We start from the raw sequence: 18,532 nt of genomic DNA on the forward strand, positions 1-18,532 counted from the left end.
TAGAATTTGTTGAATTTGCTGATAATTACAAAAAAATAAGAAAAAATTATATTTATCCCGATTGATTTATTATTGATTTATTGCATGTCGAATAAATCTCTTTATGATCAAATTACCCTCATACGTCTTCACGCGTTAATGCATGTGAGGAGGTATATCTTCACGGCTATAAAGGTAATAATAAGTTAGTAACAAGTCAATCGAAGGTAAATATCATTTTTCATTCACTTTTTTGTTTAATATTAGCAAATTCAGTGATTTTTGACCAATGGAAACTTTAGCAAACCTCAAGAGTGTATATCTAATTTTTCAAACTACTCGTGTTTGCGTGTAATTACGTCAAATTTCAAAAAAGGAGAGTGTAATATCGCTATAAATTAATATAATATTTTGTGGTGCCCCCTCTATAATAAGAAGGGAAGACTTTGAGTGACGATAACAGGGTGGGTTGGGAGCGGATTTGCCCGGACCCAAGACCCTTCCCGTTTCGTGAAACCCCGCCCCAACCCCTTAAAAGAACACGTGGCAGCCTCATCTTTTTCAATAACTATAAGTTTAGATTTGAATACTTTAATATAATTTTCAATCTAAGATGAATTATATAAGATAAAGTATACACTCAACCAAATATTATTTTTTCTATTCAGTAAAATCATTTTAAATTTAATAATTTAACATAAATTTTGATCTAAAAAATTATATAATATAAAAAATACATTCAAATAATTTTTTGTTATTCTAATAAATAATATCACTTTAGATTTAGGTACGTTCAGTTTAACATAGTTTTAATATATAATGAATTATATAATATAAACAATACTATCAATACATTCATCTTTTTTTTTTTAATTTAATTTCTCAATAAGTAATATCAATTTAAATGAACATAGTTTTTTTGTCTAAAACATATTATATACTATAAATTATAAATTCGACTAATTTTTCTATAAGTACTACTAAATATCATTGTAATTTTGGAAAATATAACATAGTCTTTTTTCTTAATCTAAAATAAATTATATAATACAAATAACATTCAACTAATTTTCTATGTTTTGTATTTCTTGTATAGAGTTGAATAATGCAAAACTATATAAAAATTTACATATAATATCATAATTTTTTATTAATAATGTATCACATATAAAATAAATAAATAATAAAAAATATTTAAAAATTTAATTGGGGTGGCCCAAGTACAAAACTCATGACTCGTCCTGACCCGATAAAAAATATCAAACCCATCCCATCTGGGTCGGGTCTGAGGCCTCCGCCCAACTACCACCATCGACAAAACAAATTGTGCCACTATTATTATTATTAGTGGATATAACATATTCGATACGTGTGCAAAATTGAACAGATATTCACTAAATGTAATTTTTTTTGTTTATATGTTGTTTTATGATTATATTTTAAAATTAAATAAATGTGAGTTATCATAAACTAGAAGAGCATTGTGAAATTTAAGGAGGAAAATAGTACAATACAACAGAAGTGAGACATAATTAACCAAAAAAAGAAAAAAGAATGAAAATATTTCATTTGTTATTTTCTATTTCTATACAAGGTTAGTTTAGTCCATATATATAATGCGCACCATTTTCTTTTCTCTTTTTAGGGTATTAAAATAAGAGATTTTATCTTTTAAATTCATTTTGTTTAACAAAATTATTAATGTGTTACGAGTGCGAATAATCGTTCCAATATGAAGCAGGCTTTGGAACAATCGACCAATCCATCCCAAATCCCCCGTTTTTTTGTAGTGTAATTTTTCAGAATTTTTCCTTCCGCCTTGTCCAATTTTCTTACAATATTTCAATTTTTTATTTTAAAAAGAATAAAATACAACAATGACAAAATTGACAATTCAAGCCTCCATCTAATAATTATATAATTTTATCAAACATTAAAGGTATTAATAAATTTTAAAATAATAAAAAAATATTTATAATTATGCTAAATTTAAAAAAAATGATCGTAATTTATCTTAAAATTATATATTTGAAAATGTCAAAAGAACCCATTACCCAGAATTATCATGCGGGCACTGATTATGTTGGGACGTAACAAGACGCACAGAATGGGGAAACAAGACGGAAGGGGGTAATTATTTTTTTATTATAAAAAAATAAAAAATATATATTAATATAATTTTTATAAATATTATAATATTATTATTACGAGTCGCAATTTTTAACCGCGACTGGATTAAAAAAATATATTTTCTTATAAAATTAACCAAGTCGCGATTGTGAATCGCGACTTGGCAGTGTGAATTGCAATCACATTTATAAATTATATTTTTTTTATAAATTAAATATATTTAATTAATTATAAAAATTATATTAATTTTAAAAATACAATGAAACATATAAATGTAATAGTGTACAATTTTTTTATATAATTATAAAAAAATACAATGAACCATATTGATAAGTTGGCGATAGTGTTGGAACCTTCGATTGAAACCCGAGACCAGATTCAAAATTTGGAAATAAAATATAAGTAATTCTTGTGATACTATAAATATATAAATTATCATCTTATAAAAAAAATGAGCAATTTACTTTCATTTATTTTTAAAATATAACAATTCATGAAGCAATTATTTTATATTTAAAATAAATTATTTTTAAATATAAAATAAATTACTTTATTATATTTAAAAATAGCAATATATCTCTTTGTACTTTTTAAAATAAAATAATTTATTTTTTACATGTAAAATAAATTACTTTATTTATTATTATATTTTAAAAAATAAATAAAAGTAAATTGCTAAGTTTTTATATAAGATAATAATTTATACATTTATAGTATCACAACAATTACTTATATTTTTTTCTAAATTTTGAAATTGGCCTCGGATTTCAATCAAAGGGTTCGAACACTGTCACATTTATCAGTATAGTTCATTGTATTTTTTAAAAATTGTATAGAAAAATATACACTATTACATTTGCATGCTTTCATTGTATTTTTAAAATTAATACAATTTTATAAATTAATTAAATATAATTAATTTATATAAGAAAAAAATTATGAATGTGAATTGGGCCAAATTGGCCCAATTAAAAAATGTGAATTGCAATTCACACGCCAAGTCGCGACTTGGTTAATTTAAAAAAGATATATATTTTTTAATTGAGTCACGATTAGAAATCGCGACTCATAATAATAATATAATAATATTCATAAGAATTATATTAATATAATTTTTTTATAATAAAAAAAATAATTACCACGCCATCTTGATGCCCTATTTTTCAGATTCACGATAACCATTCTCAATAAAACAAAGTCAAATTACAATTATTGTCATATAAATACAACTTACATATACATACATGTATACAAATAAGATACTTAAATTCCGATAAACAAATGTCAAGACACCCTAAATAATTGAAACTCCAAGAATTTGTGTTTTCTTGACCTAGGGTCGATTAGACCTGGTCCGACCGACCCGTTGATATGATCAACCTTAACTGTCTTATTATTCTTGGATCGATGAATTATATCGATTCATATAATTCAGCCATGACTATAAATACATATATAATTTTCAGATGTCAAGTATATTTACTTACTGCATTTATTACTTCTTGAATTGTTCTATAACTTTACTAATTTATGCACCGAAGCCTACAACTAGACCCTATTCGATGTTTTCCTCGTCAAACTTCGTAAGTAGGTTCGAGAATCATTTCAACTACTAGAGAGTTGAGACGGAGTTGAAGGACCCGAAGGTAAAGTCAATAAGACCAGATTTCGACTTCAGACCAGTGTAGATACATGTTTTTTCCATTACATTCTTTTATTATAAATATTCAGTAAATAAAAAGTACTATCGTTATAATATATAATAACATTAACGAAATTCAAACCCATAATTTCTTAGAGGTAATTACGACGAGTTTTCATGAAATTTAGAATAATTATAAATACCTCCTAGTTGTTTGAAAAATTATTAATATTTCTTTATTTTTAACGATCATCCAACAACTAGCTCAATCAATTAGTCCTTTTTAGGTTTCTATTCAGTTTTTGTGGTGCATTAGGCGAAATGCCATTGTGAATTATGAATGATGATTTACTTATTTTTACTTTTTGCACTTTTTCATGGACTAAGTGGATAATTTATTTTATAAATTAAATTTTTTTTCCATCCATCTCATTTAACTTTTTACAAATTTTCAATTTTTTAAAAAGATACAAAAATGGCAAAGTAGACAATTTCTAGCCTTCGGTACAGAATTACTTAATTTCATTAAATATCATAGATGTATAGGTAATTTTCAAAACAACAAGGATCTATTCATAATTATATCAAACCTCATGACAAGAAATATAACATTTGACTATAATTAATTATCATGATTAAAAATTAATTAATAGCCGCAGTAAAAACTTGTTGACTACAGTCACACAATAATTGTTGGTCGTGGTTTTTGCGAGTGTGGTTAAAATATTTGAGAATTTTCATGGTGAATATGTTATGTTTTTGTATTGATTTAATTTAGTTTTGGTTAATAATAGCTACTTACCACGACTTTAATCCATAACCAATAATATCACAAGCAATAATCATTTTTTGATAATGCCTTAGAAAACTTGTTGTAATTTATCTATTTTTCAATTATCAAACCCCACTTTACTATTTGAGAGATGATTCCTTAATCGATAGTCCCACTAGAAAAAATAAGATTTTTCGCTACGATTAATTATTATAGCGAAAAGAAAAAATTGATGATAAATAAAAATCAACCACAACTTTGCAACAGTTATTAGCTGTTGTTTTTGCAGGCATGGCCAAAACATTAGCAATGGCCAAAACTATGACAAATATTTTGGGTATGGTTAAAAATCATGACGAATATTAATTAATCGTGGTAAAAGTTTAAGTTTTTGCTTTAATTTTATTCAATCATGGTTAATAGTAATGATTTATCATGATTTTTAAGCCATGATAATTTAAAGAGTGACAAAAACTCAATTTTTTTATAGTGTCTGATAATACGAATATTTAGAGGTGTTTACAATTATTTAAAAAAATACTTATTTTTTTAATTCTTTATTTTTAAATATTCTCAACTAATTGTACTATTACTTAATTTATAATTTTTTTATAATTTATTTTTATCATAAAAATATAATTTATTTTTATCATAAAAATAGAAATTATTGCAAATATGGCTTTAGCTATGGCAACAAATTATGAGAATATATATGAGATGCTTTAATGCCCTGGCAAAATGCACATGGACCGTTCTTTCATCACTTGGGTTGAAGGGCCCACTTCTGGAATCATGTCTCCAATCATGCTCCAATAATTAAATAAAAATGCAACGAATTTTGAATCATGAACCACCCACTCATGTTTTGGTGGTACTGATTTTAATACAATATTATTATATAACACCATCATATGAGATGTTGTCATACTTAATAGAGTTGCTAATTTTAATAAAGTTATTCATTATTAATAATTAGTATATAATTATTATAATTATTATTAATTATCAGATTTAAATATTTGATATTAATAGTTGTAATTGATTTATTTAAAAATAATAGGTCATCGCTTTTATTTAAAAAAGAAATCAAGAGATTAAAGATCAATCACCAATGTTATATAGTAGTAATTTGTGGCACACCTTATATGTTTGCATAACTGTGTAAATACTATTTAAAATAAAATACTTATAAAGTATGTACAACATAATGAGTTAACATTAAATTTATAAGAAAATAATGACAAAAGACGATGCCTGAAAATTAAAAATAAAAAACCAATTATCAAAAGATAGTGGAGAAGTGAGAAGTTAGACGAAAGATATAAGAATAAATTAAATATTAGAAATAAACTAGAAAAAAGAGAGACGCCGAAAAGATGTTTTTCAAGTACAAATGACACATGTTGGCATTTGTATATTTATCTATTTTAATTGAATTTTTTTATACATGTTAATCATATCGTATTAATATTATTATTAATGTGATTTGGAGGAAGTTTGAGTGAGCTTATATATTTTTTAAAATATTTTATAAAATTATATAAAACTATAAAATGTAACTTCAAGATTCACATGGATTTGACCCGAATATGACATGGATTTGACGCATACCATAGATGATGAGGTTGGTATTAGATTTTACATGCCCAACCAATCAGATTGAGACAAGTGGAGGTACAAAGGAAGTGGGGGATCCAAAAAGTCCTTTCAAGTTTCAACCTGCACACTACAAATTATTATATATAGCAACTCAGACAAGAATCTAAAACTAAATCAAATCCCAATGACCTATTCAAATTCAGACAACTTCCACTCGTACCCACCACTCTTTCGCCCGATCCCGGGAGTTGACCATGGGGAACAGTACTCCCCAAACCCAGAATTCGATTCAGATTCTGAATCCGACATTCCTGTGGTGGATCTCGGGTCGTCCATGAGCCCAGCTGAAAACCTGAGCGAAATATGCAGGGAGTGGGGCATGTTCAGGCTGGTTAACCATGGGGTTCCAATGGAGCTTCTGACCCAGCTTCATGAGCATGCCAATAAGTTGTTTTCCCTTGATTTCGAGTCCAAACAAGCCTTAACCACCACCCCTATATTCTACTTCTGGGGCAGCCCAGCTCTTACTATGTCTGGAAATGTACAACAAACAGGCCCTTGTGCAGACAACCTTAACTGGTTGGAAGGTTTGAATGTTCCTTTAGCCAACAACTCCAACTTTGAGTATGATGATCCACTGCTTGAGTCCTTCAGGTCAGTCATTGGTCTTCCTTCATTCAACTATGCGTGTTGTGTGTAACTTCAAATACTTCATTTTTCTCATCTTTATATATATATATAGTTGATAGTACACTCGTCGCTTGTATTTACTTTATTGATAAAAATATATAAAGTGGATTAATTAATTAAAATCACTTTTGATAAATATGATATATAGAAGTATCATGTTACCATATTAACAATTACATTGCATGTTGTACTTCCCTAATATGAGAGAAATTAATGTACAATGTCTACCAAAAATGCACTTAGATATAGGGATATGAATGATCTCATCTAGGGACATTAGGGTCAATTTTGACTTTAAGTTGTGGCCGTCAGCAACAATACGTAGCCAGCCAAACAAAACACAGGAGGGGCCGATTGGTGGGACTTGATTGATAGTTAGTTAAATCAAGTTGATTTGCTTTATGCATTCTGGTGAGTCATCAGGCACGAGATATTGCTGGCCACCAACCTCAATTTTCTAGAACCGAATTTTCTCTTACAAATTTTATTTTATGTTTTGATTTCATTTAATATGTATATATCATGTGTATGAAGATGATTTATACATTTTATTTTATTTTTAAGAAAAAATATTCGATCCAATTTTCGAGTCGTAGGTAAAAAAATTGGCCTTCCATTCCCAGTATCTTGTATCATTCTAGCTAGCTAGTTGCCGTTTGATAAACAATAATATTTATTATAAGAAGGGAAGGTTTATTTTTCAGTTTGTTTGGTGGAGGTGGAAAATTTATAAGTAGAATTTGTTATGGTTTTGAATTGGGGTATGGTGCTGAGTATCCTGTAAGAATGCTTCAAAACAATTTACGGTCTTAGGTTGGGGTGCGTTAATACGTTGTGGTGATTGAAATAAAAATAAAATGGGCACATTGTTCTGATTTGTGGTTGAAGGTCTTTGTTAGAAGAGTATGGCAACCACCAAAGGAGGCTGGCCAAGGCAATATTCAGAGCCATGGCTGAGGACCTCAACTTCCCTCCATCGAAATCCAAATCTTATTTATCTTTGTCCAGTGGATTTTTGCGTGTCTATCGCTACCTTCGTTGCCCAATGTCTGGTCGAAGATGGGGCATTGATTCTCATACAGATAGCTCGGTCCTTTCAATACTTCATCAAGATCAAGTAGGCGGCCTCCAAGTTTTCAAGAACGACAAATGGCTGGATGTTAAGCCGATTTACGACACTCTGATTGTCAACCTCGGAGATATGATGCAGGTCTTTTACATAGTCGTGTTTTACATTACAAATTCTTCCATATCAAGAATTCAATTATCACACAGTCGTCTTTTACTCAGTGAACTCATGGTTGAACTACATGTTTTTTTTTTTTGCGTTGCTAGGCCATGAGCAACGACAGCTACATAAGTGTGAAGCACAGAGTGAGAGTCAATAAGGAGAAAGAAAGAATATCAATAGGCTATTTTGTTTTCCCAGTCGAGGATGCGGTGATAAAAAGCTCAAGGTATAGGCCCTTCACTTATCCTGAGTTTCAGGCAGCCAAGGAATTGGACTTGAAGACTATGGGGGTTAAGATCGGTCTTCCCAGATTCAGAATCACTGAAGACGACTGATTTGTTCGTTGCTTCATCAAGTCAATACTTTTTGTAAAAGTCCATATTATGTGCTTCATGTATATTTTTAGACAATATTAGTGAATTAGGAAAAACAAATAAAAGAATTAAATTGGCTTGGATATATGGGAACATTGTTAGACTTTCGTGTCTGTGAGATGAGGAAATTGTGTCGTTCCCATCATATGTTCTTCGGTGTCGGTTAACTGAATGAAATATCCAAGTTTGATGCTCCAAACATAACCTCAAGAATATGTAATTCTTTTTGGGAAAAAAAAAAGAAAAAAGTGACGTTGTGTAGAACAATGTATTCAAGACTAGTACTCAAAAGGGGCCGCTCAAATGGAGTCGCCCACTTCCACAAATTACGCACAAGATCCCTCTAGGCTTTGAGCAAACTTTAGACAAGAAGACAACATATGTTGTACCTTGTTTGGCATAAAGGTTCCATCCAAGATGTACAAAATTATCAGGTATCTCAACCTCTTTCCATCCACTCCTTTTCAAGTCCCTTCATTCCTTTTAGCAAACTGGAAATTCAAATAAATTATTATAATAAGAAATATTAATTTTAATTGTCAAAATTAATCTTGAAATAAATGAAGTAAAAAATAAAATAATTACAAGTAGAATAAATTCAAATTATATTGTCCCATATTAGAAAAAAAAATATAAGCCAAGTTTAAACACCTTTAGACTATAAATATAATAGTTTGTTTAAATAACTATTTATAAAATATAAAATATTTGCCTATTTATTTCACTATATTGTCTTTTAGCGGGATATATGTTTAACTAGTGGAATATTATTTCACTAATGTTGGCAATGGGTATTCTTAAATAACGGGGTTAGTTTAAAGATAATTAATTAAATAAAATTTAATTAATTAATCTAAGCAATATGATTGCCAATTAAATTATATATAATACAAACTTATGTCTAGATGAATAATAAGATCATTAGATATAATGAAATTGACATCATGATACATGCCTTGAAATTTTAGACAAATTTAGTCTATAAATGTAGAGATATCATGTCCTAAAAATAAGGTTAGTTTCAAGATGTTGAGTGGGTAGGGCCGAGCTGACTAACGCAAGATCGAATTAAACCAATAAAAAAAATATATTGGTTTGACTCGAGGCTTCTTGGGATCGGGCCGAGCCTGGGACAAGGGTTGGGTAGGGCAGGGCCTAGGACAAGGGTTGGGCCATTTTTTTTTTTTAATAATGCATATTATATAATTTTTATTTTATTCTTCTAAGTCAACTATTCTAATAATTTATTTATACTTTTAAAACTTTAAAAGCCTTTATCCTTATTTTTCTACTTCTAAATTTTTAGTAATTTAATTTATTAATACTCTTTATTTTTTTTTAAATTTTCTTTTAAGTCCTTTTTGAATTTATTATAATCTAAATTTGTTGTTGTAAGCTTCTTAGTCAAATTATTATTTAAGTTCATTATATATTCTTAACTATTATATATATATATAATTTTTATGTGATTTAATTTATTATTTATTTAGTTCATAAGAAAATTATAAATTCAAGTAATTATTTATAAGACATCTCAATATCATAAAAAAAGAAAAAAAAACAAGCACATGTTAATACGGTACGGGCATGGTTGGGGCCTCAATCGGGCTGGTCAGACAAAGGGCAATAGGTGAAGAGGTGTAAATATAATTATTTCTAATTAATTTATGATATATATATATAGATATAAGTAAATTGCATCAAGTTTTATTGAGGTTTGATACAATGACAAATATTTTCTCCTCGTTTGAAAAATTATTGATACTCTTCATATACTTGACATAATTATGTACGTAAATCTCTGACTGTAAGATGAAAATATCAACTTTAGCCTTGTCAAAATTTTAATTTTTAAAAATAAATAAAATATAAAAAACAATTGATGTTGGACATGCGATATTATAAATATATATATATATATAAATTAGATGTTGGATGAACATTATTCTATAAAAAAAAATGAGTAAAAATTATTTTGGTACCTGAGTTTTGGTATTACTATCAAATTGATACGTGAGTTTTTTTTCATAAATATCAAATTGATATATAAATTTTTATAAATAATTGAATTGATACTTGAGGTTCTCCATAATTATTGAATAGATACCTATGTCTATCTTAAAATATTTTGTAAAGACAAATATATCCTTTAATCTAAAAGTAGTTTTTCTTTTTTCATTGGAATAAAATTAGTCCTAAGTATTTATTTATTTATCATGGTATATTCTACGACTAAATAAATAACATGATTTAATTATAACAATAAAAGTATTAGTAAAAATTAAAAATACAATTAATGGGAGCCACTAGTTTTATAAATAAAAGGCTATAAGTTACAAAATTTAGGGATTTTGCTTCATTTATACAGATTGAATAAAACATTTTTATATAAATATTTTATTTTTAAATAATTTTTAAAAATTATATACATATATAGAACGTGCTACGGGTTAATGGTTTCAATTATTTCTTTACCTCTTTGAAATTGTTATAATATAATGTAGCGATATTAATGTATTTAAAATGTAGTGCAGCGGAAAAAATTTGGTGTCGTTTATATGAATTTGTACTCATATTAACTGTAAGTTGTTGTATTAACACGTGATGGTAATATTATATACAATCTAACGATCAATAATTTATATTGATATAAATTCATATCGACAGTTTCATCAAACTCGTGAAAGGGTGTTGCTTAGTCGGCATTTGTGTGCGTATGTTTTTTAAAGGGTTAAATGCAATTTATCCCCCTGTAGTATGTGAAGTTAATAGAAAAATGTCTTGTGAAAAAAATCTAGTAAATTACCCTTATATGTTTTGGAATATGAAGCAAATTATCTTCTATCAATGGTTTAAATATAAGATAATTTGCTTAATTTTTTAAAATACGGGGAATAATTTATTTTTTTTACAATTTTTTTTTACTCATTTCTCTTGTGAAGTGGCGAAGTGGGATAAAATTGGCGGCAAAACACTTGAAAAGGGCGCGAAACCCTCCGAGCTTAATACCTCAGTTCCTTGCATTCTACCAACTTCCACGAACAGGCACACGCTCATACACTCGCGCCAGCCACTAAGAGCGGAAAAATGATGTTCGAGAGCAGCCAATTTGAGACGACGGCCGGCGGCGGCTTCGTCTCGTCTCAATCCACCGATCCGTCCCCGGCCTCCGCCAAGGTAATGTCACAAATTTGAATGAGCAGTTTGAAATTGGACGGAAAACAGAAAATTAGCTAATATTGGTTTTCTGTCCTTTGGTTTTTGTAGCAGAGTCGGGACAACCAACCGATGTATCCAGTAACGGTGAAGCAAATCATTGAAGCGACTCCATCGACGGACGACAAGCCCAATTTCCTCATCGATGGAGTCGATGTGTACAATGTGCGTTTCTTTTAAAATTGGTCTATCACTGTTTCTCACTTACAGCTTCGTACTCAATTTGTGAGGGAATCGAACATCTCCGTTGGCTTTTTAGGAGTAAAACCATACTTTCTTCGAGATGTGTTTTTAAAGAATTTATTGTAGATTTGATTAATTTTCAGATAAAGTAATAACTCGCAATTGTTTGGATGAGTTCATTCAGGATAAACGTAGAAGTTAATAAGCAATTTCTTTTGTCTGTTGTTTTTGGTTTTGAGAACAATTTCAACTCATTTTGTACAGAATCAATGTACAATATCTGGACAAATTTTAGTGAATTTAAAATGTTCAGTTAAACAGCAACATTGGTTTGAATATCTGTATTGGCGCATTCCAAGTAAAAGCCTTTACTTTCTGGATCTGTTTCTCTTTGGCTGACTTTTCAAAAAAGAAAATTTCTCTGGCATATGGGGTCTTTTTTATACGAATTTCCTCTAATAGCCACATCAGCATTCACGAAGTTTGCTGTAAGAAAAAGGGTTAATCTGGACATCAAGTCAGAAATGGAGGATTGTATAATAGGAAAATCATGACATTTTAGCTTTTGGAAGTATGGAATTGATCTAGAATCAGAATTATGTATCTTGTTCGAAATTTAGAGTTTAGGCATTGAAATACAGTTCTCAGTAAGTTTATATGCTTCTATCTCTCAGAGTTGAGTTCTTTTTGTAGGTGAAATTGATCGGAATGGTCTTTGACAAATCGGAAAGGTTGACTGATGTCTCCTTTGTGATTGATGATGGTACTGGCCGTATTGGCTGCCACAGATGGTGAGTTTTCCCCGATTTTACTATCCTTAATTTTTTTTTTTTTTTGATTTTATATAGAAATGGACCTGAGTATGAAGTGCCTTGTTTATTGGCATACCTTAATTTATTGGATTGCTTAATGCTTTAGAGGTGGGAATGCCCTCGTGATACCATCGTGTTCTAGTATTTGTTTACTTTCTCTTGCACTTTTCTATCAGTTTCCTTGTGCACCAATGTGGTTATCTATGTCTATTTTTGGCAGGGTAAATGATCCACATGACACCAATGAAGTGGAAGGATTAAGGTTAATATCAAACTTTGGAAATCTTATGTTTGGTTGTGATTGAACTCGGATTTAGTTTTGCTAATAAATTTTTGTGTTCTAAAACAGAGATGGAATTTATGTACGAATCCATGGGCATTTGAGGAGCTTTCAGGGGAAAAAACAATTAGTAGTATATGCAATCAGGTATGGCTTCTTGATAATGCTAAAGAAATGAGTTGTACAAATTATATTGTCTTTGAAATGAAATGGATCTATATTTCCCTTTAGGTATTCTCTGTGTTTGCATTTGAAGGTTGCCCTAGATGCATCTTAGAGTTATTTCTTATCATACTTAAAGCTAGAAGGAAGGTTCTGTTGTATCTTTCTTAGAAAGGTGATAATGTGTAACAAGAAGCTAATCATTGTTAGCATATAATGCTGGAGAAAGTATAGATGTCCAAAAAGACTATATCAAATTTTCTTCATAGGATATATGAAACAACTTAAGGCGTTTGTTTGCTAAATTGATTTGTGATATGAGTATATATATGCATTGTACAGGAAGTGTTGTGTAAGATTACCCTGGCAATTGCTATTCATGCTGTGCCTTTCTAATCATATCTTATCATATGCATTCTATGATATGCTTTTATTTAAATGAACTAAAATGTGGTTATTTCATATAATCTCTTTAGATATATCTATTGGAAAATCCATGTAGGCATACAAAAATTTATTAACCTAATTGTAGAGGCTGTAATTTTTAGGTGATTCATGAGAACTTGTATGTCTAATTGAAATTGCATTTTGTGGAATGGATAATATATTGCTTCTCAATGGAGTACATTAGCTACAATGGTGTTGGGGCTACGACTTCAAAGATGAACTGTTGATCTCCTAACACTTAAAATTCTCATATCCAAGTAGGTTGGGCTTCCTGCATATAGATTTCATGATCCAAAATGTTTATTTGTTGATGTTAGTTGCATGGATAGCCAGTGAGTTTTTGCATTTAGACGCCATACAAGGGAAGGTCAAATACACTATGCATTTTGTTTCTTTAGGCAGTTGAAGTGCAAGAGCATGAAAGCTTAAACCAATCTAAGGTGTTAATTATTCAATGTGGCAAACCAACTTGTTTTCCTTATAGTCTTTCAGAATTGGGGCTACCACTTTTACCTTAACCCTTAATCACCCAAGGAAGCATCTGCCTATTCATATTTTGTATCTGATGTTGAAATTTGCTGCTGTTAAATTCAGGCCTGTGAATGATTACAATGAGATAGCAAACCATTTTCTTGAATGTATACATGCCCACTGCTGCAGTAGTAAATTACAGGTATTTGGTCAGTTATAATTGATTCTCATGCAAATCGTGCATGATCTTAGGTTTTTACTTTATCCTATTTCCGGTGGGTATAATGATTTAGTTTCCCAATTCTTGTGGCAAGGAACAGAACCGTGCCCCTGTTTCAGCTCCTTTGTCTATCAATGCTCCTAATGGATCCCACGCTGTCTCATCTAGTCAAGTTAGTTCACGATAAAGATTTCTTTTATGTGAATGCTGTCAACTGTCAAATTGAATTACTAAATGCTCCCAACGGTTTTGTATCTTTCAGATCTCTCAAGAGTACAACTTGGATGGACTAGGGAGCATTGATAAGATGGTTCTTGACTATCTCCAACTACCTTCCTCCCTGTAAGTTACTTAAAACTCCTGTTTATTTTTCGCCAATATTCATCTGCTGATACTCCGGTTTCTTCATGGCTTTGTGTAATGCACACGTGTTTTAGGCATAGTAGGGTGGAAATTGATGAAATTTAGAGAGAAGTGCAAAACATCGAACGAAAATAGAGAGAACGAAGAAGACGGTCTAAAATAAAAATTCTTTCCCGCCTGTATAACAAACAATACAACTAACTAATCCTACCATATGCCATGTGGACCAATAACCAGCAGGACAAATGAATCAGCTAAACAAGCTGAAAACGCATTGACAACTTCTAAGGAGACAAAATGTGTTTCTATCGAGCATCCAAGTAGAATGCTGAGTCATCTACTCCGTCAGCACTCAAGGATGACTCAGCATCATCTTCCTCTCGATGTGCAGCAAACTGAGAGAAAACAGGGGCAGCAACCATTACAACAGAAATCATGGTTCGAAGAATTCTTGACTGCCGTGGCTAGTCAAAATGCTCAAAACCACATGTGGAAATTTGCTGAATGTGCATATTCTGATTGATTGCCAAAAAAACTCGTGAACCAATCACTAAAAGATACCAAATATGGTACAGATCTGGAATATGTACTATTAGGTACTTGTTAACTCAGAGACATATCTTACCTAAAATATAGCGAATGAAAGCATATAGGCAACAACATCACTTCACAGCATTTACTCCAAAATATGCAGTCAAAGTCTCCTAATTTATAGATTCTTCACTTCTCTGACCATCAAAACGCGGGAAAAAGAAAGGAAGAAAAGAAGAAAAACTTTAGTTTTACCACTGCCATTCCATAGCATGATGTGTTATAAACTTAGAAATTTTGTTCCATCTGTGGTGTTTCAAAGTTATAGTTGTATGAAGTTTTCTGAACGAAAACACATTGTAATATTGCTAATTTGCTATCGTTTAACTCCAAAAAGAGATTATACCAATCACTGGATCAGAGGGTTGATGAGTGCTATTGAGCAAAGTTTTGTAGCATGAAGATTATGGAAGTAGTTTTATGTCAGTAGCAAAATCATGCATGTGGTTGCTAATACAGTATGCCGGTAATGATTGATGGTAATTGTGATAAGTACACTGACATCAAGTTTTGCTTGGATAATTATTTTTCGTGTTCCTATTAGTAAAACTAATTGCAATTTTGTCAGTTTCGCGAGTGAACCCATTGAGTTATTTTATCATTGCAGTGCACAGGAAAAGGGTGTACACCGGAATGAAATTGCACAAAAGCTGAAAATTCCCCAGGAAAAGATCCTGTATGACTCTCTCTCTCTCTCTCTCTCTGCTTATTCAACATATTCGAATGAATGACTTTTTTTGGTCCCTTGCAGAGAAGCCATGGAGGCTCTTGAATCAGAAGGACTGGTCTATTCAACAATTGATGAATTTCACTACAAGTCTACTGCCTCTTAAGAGGGGATTTGATTTCTGGATCATGTATCAACAACTCTTCTACCATACAGTACCGAATTAGAATCTCACTAATTACTCTCCCTCCTACATATGTTTTGTTGTTAACGTGGGATTTTAGAATATCACAAGGTACCTTTCTTTATTCTTGTTCTCAAACAAACTCATGCTCTTCTTCTCTTTTGCGTAACGGCGTAGAACACGACTGGGAAAGTGTGGTCGACCGCCCCGGGCTTCCCCATGTCGTGGTGACAAGCGTTGGTTGCTAAGTAAATAGGTAGGTTGGTGATGACTGCATGCATTGCCATTTGCCAAGAAAGCAATACAAGGCACGTGCATGTTGCGTTAAATATGGATAATCCCATTACACTCTAGGCCCGCTCGGTAGCCTTTAACCACAGGGGGCCTCCGCCGCACAGATTATAATATTCTAGTATTGAAGCTCAGTTGGGGTATCTTTTACCGTCTAGAGAGACTTGGTAAGCAAGATTCAAGAGACATGCTTCTTGAAAAGAATTTCCAAAAATTTGGACAAAAGTGTTTGTGTTTATCCTGCAAAAGGACGGGGTCAAAATTTGGACAAAAGTGTTTGTTTTTTCCTTTTCTTCGAGCAAGTTTAATTTTTTGCTTTTTTCTCAAAAGGGTAAGAAATGTAAATTTAATTGCGATAACAATTAATGGGATAAGGATAGTATACCTAGTTGACAGTGCAATGAATAGAAAAGGCAGGGAGCAGTATAGTGAAAGTGATGATTTGTGGGGAAGGTGATGATGGAGTAATAACAACACTAACTAGTAATGGGGTGGAAGTGGAAGAATAATGAATGGAGGGAGGCAGCTAAGTGCTGAATGATTAACAACACAAGGCGGTTTGTTTGACTGGAGAAGGTCCTTATATTATGACTCCTTCCATTGCATCATATCATACCCCCAATTCACTTTCATCTTCTTCCTTATCACAAATGCATCACGCTATTAATTATATAATAAATATAATACGCTTATTAAGTAATGAATTATTTTGTTTAAATTGAACATCAATCATATAATAATAAATATCATAATTAATTTAATTTTGACCAAATCAAATTGGATTCAAAATTGATACACATCACTCTATTCTTACTTAATGAAAACAATTACGACGCCAGCGCCGAATAGGCTTGACCAATCTAAGGGATTGTGCTTCTGCTTATGTTAAATTTCATATAATCAAAAAAGCAAAAATGCAAAGGAGAAGCCATTCTAGAGAGAAAAGGATCTTCTCTATTTTTCTGAAAAATGTTAATCTTCTAAAATGAATGTGTATAAATAGATTAAATATGCAATGGGCGTAACCACCCCAATTAATCTAACAAACTTTGTTACATAAAAGACAAAAAAAAAAAAAAAAAAATAGTTAGAGAGTATCTATCCCGTATCTAAGATAATCGCCGCTTTGATTTTCGCGACCTAGCAAGCGACCTCAGTATAAACGATCTTGTGACGTGTAGTTGGAAACATGAACTCAGGGTTCGTGAGCTCGTGAGCGACCTCATGATGACCGATCTGGACAGCGACCTCAACATGTGCGACCTGGTGTTCGACCTCATGATGACGAGGCTGGGAGGTCGAACTCTCAACAACCCCCCCACAAGTTGGAGGTGGCTTGAACAAAAACAGGGCAAACTTGGAAAGCATGGTGGTGAAGGTAGAGATGGGCAGGATCTTAGTAAACAAATCAGCGAGATGCAACGAACTTCGTACAAACGAAGGTAAAATGAAGCCCTCTTTGTAGACATTGCGAACTAAATGACAGTTTAGTACGATATGCTTAGTTCGCTCATGGAATACAGGATTGACCAAAATATATAGAGCCGCCTTGGTATTACAAAAAAGACCGATGGGCAAAGGGGCAGTAATGCCAAGATCAGCAAGGATGTACGTGAGCCACCGCAGTTCGCAGACAGTGGTAGCGAGACTGAGATATTTTGCCTCAGCAGTCAACCTGGAGACAGTAGCCTGTTTCTTGGTCTCCTAGGATATCAAAGCTGGTCCAAGGAATATACAAAAACTAGTGAGCAAGCGGTTGAAGTCTGGGCAGGAGGCCCAATCTACGTCGCAGTAAACTTTCAATACCAAAGAGTTATGCGAAGGGAAGAACAGTCCTTTTGACGGACACCCTTTAAGATAGCGAATTACATGAAGAGCAGCACGCCAGTGAGAGTCACATGGATGTGTGAGAAATTGGCTGAGCTGTTGGACAGAATATGAGATGTTTGGGCGAGTAAAACCCAGGTACAGTAGGCATCCCACAAGGCGTCGATATGAATCAGGGTTAGGAAGCAGTTCTGGTGGTGGAACGCAGTTTCAAGCCCTGAGGAAGAGGTGTGGAGGTTAACTTAGCCTGACTGAGACCTATGTCGTGGATAATATCCATAACATACTTGGTCTGTGAAACGTACAAACTATCCGTACTGCGAGCAATTTGCAGACCAAGAAAGTAACAAGCATCACCAATGTCCTTAATTGTGAACAGGTCGTGGAGGTAGTCTTTCACC

At 31.7% G+C, this 18,532-nt stretch overlaps 2 protein-coding genes across 3 annotated transcripts; both read left to right on the forward strand.

Annotated features, from left to right (window-relative positions):
- Positions 6,164-8,530, forward strand: LOC105155696 (gibberellin 2-beta-dioxygenase 8). The gene is made up of 3 exons (XM_011071616.2): positions 6,164-6,776; positions 7,701-8,022; positions 8,148-8,530. Exons 1-3 carry the CDS (start codon positions 6,307-6,309, stop codon positions 8,376-8,378), a joined length of 1,023 nt encoding a protein of 340 aa, XP_011069918.1. The 5' UTR covers positions 6,164-6,306; the 3' UTR covers positions 8,379-8,530.
- On the forward strand, positions 11,418-16,137 carry LOC105155698 (replication protein A 32 kDa subunit A). Of its 2 annotated transcripts, none has more exons than XM_011071617.2 (10): positions 11,418-11,594; positions 11,688-11,798; positions 12,510-12,607; positions 12,849-12,890; positions 12,978-13,055; positions 14,112-14,190; positions 14,303-14,380; positions 14,471-14,550; positions 15,770-15,838; positions 15,914-16,137. In XM_011071617.2, the coding sequence occupies exons 1-10, from the start codon at positions 11,505-11,507 to the stop codon at positions 15,993-15,995; spliced, it is 807 nt and encodes a 268-aa protein (XP_011069919.1). In that variant the 5' UTR covers positions 11,418-11,504; the 3' UTR covers positions 15,996-16,137. The 2 variants fall into 2 exon arrangements, with proteins under 2 accessions (XP_011069919.1, XP_011069920.1); XM_011071618.2 differs by having other exon boundaries at positions 11,420-11,594; positions 14,309-14,380.

Source organism: Sesamum indicum, linkage group LG2 (assembly GCF_000512975.1).
Source record: "Sesamum indicum cultivar Zhongzhi No. 13 linkage group LG2, S_indicum_v1.0, whole genome shotgun sequence".
Lineage (NCBI taxonomy): Eukaryota > Viridiplantae > Streptophyta > Magnoliopsida > Lamiales > Pedaliaceae > Sesamum > Sesamum indicum.

What these genes read in the sequence shown, in the direction of transcription:
- LOC105155696 (XM_011071616.2), top strand. Translation starts at nt 6,307, where the DNA reads ATGACCTATTCAAATTCAGACAACTTCCACTCGTACCCACCACTCTTT. An exon ending in CCACTGCTTGAGTCCTTCAG is followed by an intron (nt 6,777 to 7,700) that starts GTCAGTCATTGG and finishes TTGTGGTTGAAG; the next exon opens with GTCTTTGTTAGAAGAGTATG. An exon ending in ACCTCGGAGATATGATGCAG is followed by an intron (nt 8,023 to 8,147) that starts GTCTTTTACATA and finishes TTGCGTTGCTAG; the next exon opens with GCCATGAGCAACGACAGCTA.
- LOC105155698 (XM_011071617.2), top strand. Translation starts at nt 11,505, where the DNA reads ATGATGTTCGAGAGCAGCCAATTTGAGACGACGGCCGGCGGCGGCTTC. An exon ending in ATGGAGTCGATGTGTACAAT is followed by an intron (nt 11,799 to 12,509) that starts GTGCGTTTCTTT and finishes TTCTTTTTGTAG; the next exon opens with GTGAAATTGATCGGAATGGT. An exon ending in TTAGTAGTATATGCAATCAG is followed by an intron (nt 13,056 to 14,111) that starts GTATGGCTTCTT and finishes TGTTAAATTCAG; the next exon opens with GCCTGTGAATGATTACAATG.